Here is a 5,768-nt window from a genome sequence, read left to right as displayed (position 1 = left end):
CGGGGAGGACAGAGCATGGTTCCACTAGTCTGCCTCTTTCTCAGAATCCCTGATGCTCCTTAATCTTTCTACTTTCTCCTGCAGCCCTGCCACCAGGCTGAGAAGATCATCCACTTGGTCACACCTCATACAGCTGCTCTCACTACTACCATCTCTGGCACTGCCTGTAGCTTGAGACCTGAATGTTTTGGTGGGAAAATTATCATTATTATTATTTATTATTTCTCACTATCATACTCTGTTATTACTTAGCAATAAATTAAATTACCTTTCCCAAGTCAAATCTCTTTTGCTCCTGACTGTAAATGGAGAGTGATCTACCTGTCCTTAGCTTGAACCATGAGCTCTCAATCTTCTGTTCTCACCCTCTGCTGCTGAGAAAGGAGAGAGAGAGAGACAGAGAGAGAGGGAGAGAGTGGCTGGGCGGACACATGGTAGCCAGCTATGGCTAACCAACCAAAAATGTGATAAGCTTGCTATCTGTTTCACATGCAACTTTTAATAATGACTAACCACTGCCAACATTTCCCTGTTATAGATTCTATACAGAAACAACCTGATTTGTCCTCACAAAGACTCTCCACAGAAACTGGATTCAGCTGAGACGAAAAGATCTATGACAAGTTATTATCATGAAATATGAAAGATATAACCTTAGGGAAAGACAAATTAGAAGGAAGATCCCAATTTCTTATTATCAGGCCTGAAAAAGCCCAGGAACTTTCTGGTTTGGTAAGCAGATGCAAGATGGGATGACCTATGGAGTCTTCCATGGCACTAGACATCTAACCCAGCAGCACAAATTCAACTGCTGAAACTTGCGGCATTTTCATTCCAATTCATTCCTTATTCCTACAACTGGGAAGATTTCTTGTAGGGGTGGAAAAAAAAAAACAAAACCAAAAAACAAACAAACCACAACTATCTTTTAGTCAAGAAGGATGTTCATCACACTGGAAGGGTTAAAAATGAATGAGAGACAAGAGAGGGAAACATAAAACTGAGATTAGTTCCTTGTTTGTTTTCTAGCTCCCCACTCTGAACTTACAGAAAAGCATACGGTGTCTGCTTTCACCCACAGGCAGAGTTAATTACTAGTGCGAATTGTTTTCACTGCTTCCTGCTGGAATATCATAGAATCACTGACCCGGTACATTTGTCTCTGGCCACCTCTTCCACAGGCACTCACAAGGGAACAACAAATAATCAGCAAATATATTTAGCAGGGTCTTTTCCCAGTCAAAATCCCCCTTTCTCCTACCTGCAGTAGCAGGACTATTGGGGCTGGAGGTCAGATTGATCAACAGAGAGGAAACAGCAAAAATTGTGTGGAAGTGGAAGACAAAGAAAGCAGACCCTGTCAATGAGAGAGTCTGAAACAGAGGAAGATTCAGCTCTGTGGGTATGACTACAAACTGTAAAATATCTCTAGTCTTCAGGCATCAGCCGGTTTGGGGCCACCTTCCACGTTGCTGCTCTTCACAGTTTCTCCTTAAGATCCCTTTTCAGTTCTAGGCTGTCTCTGCCACTACTCCACCCCAAAGCCATAACTTTCCACATATCCAGAAAGTCTCACCATGCAGTCAGCATGGTTAACGAAGGGGGATGATCATATTGTTGATTCACCAGTCTTTACTGGGTATGGATCTGGCAATGGCCCATTGCTATTGCCATGGTTGCTGCCACTCTTATGAGGAAATCCAGTCGGTTTTTGAGGAATCAACACTTCAGCTTAGACAGTCCTCGCTCACCAGGAGTGGCAAAATATCCATGAACATTCTCAAGACCAGGACCCTGACCACACAGCTTTTCACAGAATCATAGAACAACCAGGTTGGAAGAGACCCACCGGATCATCGAGTCCAACCATTCCTATCAAACACTAAACCATGCCCCTTAGCACCTCGTCCACCCGTGCGTTAAACACCTCCAGGGAAGGTGAATCAACCACCTCCCTGGGCAGCCTCTGCCAGTGCCCAATGACCCTTTCAGTGAAGAATTTTTTCCTAATGTCCAGCCTAAACCTCCCCTGGTGGAGCTTGAGGCCATTCCCTCTTCTCGTCCTGCCCCCTGTCACTTGGGAGAAGAGGCCAGCACCCTCCTTTTCATGCCTGTTGTCTTCTTTCTGCTGGGTTCCTGCTGCCTATGAGGTACAAAGACCCAAAATGACATCTTTGTCCTCATTGTCTCCAGTGGGATACTGTGAGTAACTGAGGATCTTTACAATTTTACCAAAGGGGGATCATCAGAGAATTTCAAGTGAAAGCAACTCTTCTTTCTTCATGTGTGTGAGGTGGCTGTTATAGAAGCAGGCTATTCCATTTTTCAGTAATTGAAGCCTGGAAGAACTCTTTCTCCCTGTGTTGGCTGTTTACAGCGTAGGATATACTGCTGGTATTGACATCACAGGATGACTGTCCCAGGTGGCATCAATGCTGACTTTTTAATGGGACTGTGAGCAGCTTATCCTCCTACTCTGGAACGGCTCACCGGATATTGACCTCATTGCTCTCTACAACTACCTGAAAGGAGGTTGTAGAGAGGAGGGTGCTGGCCTCTTCTCCCAAGTGACGGGGGACAGGACAAGAGGGAATGGCCTCAAGCTCCGCCAGGGGAGGTTTAGGCTGGACATTAGGAAAAAATTCTTCACATAAAGGGTCATTGGGCACTGGAACAGGCTGCTCAGGGAGGTGGTTGAGTCACCTTCCCTGGAGGTGTTTAAGGGATGGGTGGACGAGGTGCTGAGGGGCATGGTTTAGTGTTTGATAGGAATGGTTGGACTCGATGATCCAGTGGGTCTCTTCCAACCTGGTGATTCTATGATTCTATGATTCGATATCCATGAATATCAGTGTCAGCAGAGGCTACTTCTCTGACAGACCCTCTGGAGGAACAGGGCATACAACAGATACATTTGAGAGTAGAACAACAGCGAGGGTAGGAGCCTGGTTTTGTCAGAAATCTGCACACTGCCTGTATGTTCACATCTCCTGAAAATACACCTGAGCAGCTGGAGCATTGTCTGCGCAAAGAGCATGGAGTCAGAGGGATGATAGGACTGCATATGGTTTTGCTCCGGTTCCCCTGTTCCCAGTAAAAGAAAGACATGAATAAAGTGGAGTGAGTTCAGCAGAACACATGTGAGATGATGGGCAGCTAGAACACTTGCCTTGTGAGGAGAGGTTTCTACCTTTTACATAGTCATCTGCACTTAACACGTCCCAGAGCAAAATGCAATAGCTTCCAGTGAAGGCAGTTTTCTCAACCCCAGTGGGACACCAAAGAGGGAAAGAAAGTGAGGACTTCCACAGGGCAAAGGACTTTGAGACACTTCCACTTCCATTTTGCCTCAGCCCCTTCAGAGGTTTCTTCCCCTTCTCCTACCTTCCTCTCTCCAACACCCTCATAGCATTGCCAATACTCTCCTCAAAACAACAGCACCTCCCTGGGGAGTGGTCCTAGATCTGTTCCTTTCTTTTTCCACCACATGTTTTCAGAGCCCTACAAGCCCCCCAAGCCAACATGAGCTGGTGACACTCCTTCTGCATGGCAAGAGGGACAGGTAGTCAACAGGACTAGTACATAGCAACAACCGGCGCACCCCATGGTGTTTGTTGACACTCCCCGAGGACTCCCACCCACTCTCCTGTTTTATAAATTCCTACGTGCTATCACCTCCATGCAGTGAGGTGCCAAGCAGATCTCCCACAATGCAGCTGCTCATCCTGGCCGTCCTCTGCTTGCTGAGCTCCTGCTGCCTTCAAGGCACGGGGGCACGCAAGTGTGAGCCCCCCCTCACAGTGCCCAACGGGGGCCCGTGGGGCTCTTGGGGACAAGAACAATTTTGCCCCAGTGGCTACGCTAAGGGATTTCAACTGAAGGTAAGTTTTCATACCTTCTTTGGGATGGGGAAAAAACCCTGCAGTGAAAGCTGGCCACAACAGCTCGTCTCGTCGCAGCATTTTGCATTGTATCTGCAGTGCTCACACAGGTTTATCAGCAAGAAATCTCCAATGCAGAGGAGCTCTCAAGGCTCTCTGCCAATGAGCAATTTCTTAACAGAGGAGTCCATGGGGTAGAAGACCTGAAGTCGGTACTACAATTCCCATTCTCAAGGGTCTGCGACAACCCCCAGCTGCCAGCATTTCAGCTCTAGGTGTCACAGCATACGGTGAGAGGGTGGGCAGGAGCTGGGACAGCAGCCACCACAGGTTCCTGTGTCCAGAGCTTCCATTCCACGGTTTGGAGAAGAAGCAGAGGTGTGCAACAGCAGCACCACCCACATCTGGCTCTGTCCCTGAAGTCTCCCACCACCCCTCAACACAAGGGCTCATCCCAGGTCTTCTTTTAAATGGAGAGAGTGCTGATAACTCCCATTTTCATTCCCTTTCCTAAGGTGGAGCACTACCAAGGATTTTGGATGTTTGCTGACGATACAGCTTTGAATGGTATTCGCTTGCTCTGCACAGATGGCACAGTCATCGAGTCTTCCGTGGGGCAGTGAGTAGCCTTCACTTCCTTGTCCTCCTTCAGAGCAGCAGTTCTGGAGAGCATGAAACAAAACCAGTATAACAGTTTCTCCATAGGCACCCACACCCCCTGTAAAGGTGGGTCCTCACCCTGCTTGAGGAGAGGGATGATGTTCTCCTAGCCACAAAGTGTGAAGGTCTTAGGGTAGAGATCTGGTCCCAGGGAAGAGATTTTGAAAGATGAAGGAGAGTTAAAAAGAATGCAGACCTTCAACCTGTACTTTCTCCTTTTCCTCAAATGCTTTCTTTAAAAAGGACATAGATATTGACAAGTACAAAGCAGGCAGATGAAATTTCCAAGGCGTCCTGCAGCATCGGGGCATCCCAGGGCTGATGGTGGCCAAGCATCTAGAGGGTAATGGGGAAGCAGAGTGAAACAGGTGGTCATAGACACCAAACATCCCTGTGTAGGTGCCCTACTCTAGCCCTACCAAGATCCCAAGCAAGTTGTAGTGTTGATTGCAGCACAGCAGAGGCTGAACGTATCTTGAAGCATTGTTTTCTTCTCTGGCAGGTGGGGAAACTGGACCAAGACCCAGGTCTGCCCCAGCAACAAGCTGGTTTCCTTCTCGCTCCGTGTGGAAAAGAAGCAGTACCTGCTTGATGACACAGCAGCCAACAATGTGAAGTTCACTTGCTCAGATGGGAATATCCTGGAGGGCTGGGGACTTTCAGGGGGTCACTTTGGTCCATGGAGCAGAAGATGCAACTCTGGAGCCATCTGTGGGCTCCAGACGAAAGTGGACGGGCCCCAGGGAATATTGGATGACACAGCTCTTAATGACGTGAGAGTCTTCTGCTGTGAATCATAGAATCATGGAATCACTTGGTTGGAAAAGACCCTTGAGATCATCGAGCCCAACAGTATCTGTCCACTGCTAAATCACAAGTAAGCTAGATCTCCATGCCAGCGTCTACAAAGTGATCCACCATTAAACCTTGAATCTGCACTTACACAAGGACCAGTGTGCATTTTTCTTCATCACATTTTGTAGAGGGTAGCCAGTTCCTGTGGCCACAGCACTCGGTATGTTTCCTTCTGCCCCAGTCCAGTAGATGTGAGGTTCATGTAATCATAGAATCATAGAATAACCAGGTTGAAAAAGACCCACCAGATCATCGAGTCCAAACATTCCTATCAAACACTAAACCATGCCCCTTAGCACCTCGTCCACCCGTGCCTTAAACACCTCCAGGGAAGGTGAATCAACCACCTCCCTGGGCAGCCTGTTCCAGTGC

The 5,768-nt window shown here is 47.7% G+C and overlaps 1 protein-coding gene across 1 annotated transcript; it reads left to right on the top strand.

Moving 5' to 3' along the window:
* Positions 1 to 3,695: 3,695 nt before the first annotated feature.
* On the top strand, positions 3,696 to 5,341 carry LOC138716869 (vitelline membrane outer layer protein 1-like). Its single transcript, XM_069850040.1, has 3 exons — positions 3,696 to 3,881; positions 4,397 to 4,500; positions 5,044 to 5,341. The coding sequence occupies exons 1-3, from the start codon at positions 3,711 to 3,713 to the stop codon at positions 5,339 to 5,341; spliced, it is 573 nt and encodes a 190-aa protein (XP_069706141.1). The 5' UTR covers positions 3,696 to 3,710.
* Positions 5,342 to 5,768: the final 427 nt, after the last annotated feature.

The sequence above is a fragment of the Phaenicophaeus curvirostris genome, chromosome 1 (assembly GCF_032191515.1).
Source record: "Phaenicophaeus curvirostris isolate KB17595 chromosome 1, BPBGC_Pcur_1.0, whole genome shotgun sequence".
Classification (NCBI taxonomy): domain Eukaryota; kingdom Metazoa; phylum Chordata; class Aves; order Cuculiformes; family Cuculidae; genus Phaenicophaeus; species Phaenicophaeus curvirostris.
Note: the sequence above shows the minus strand (reverse complement) of the source record. Positions and strands in the feature narration are given on the sequence as shown.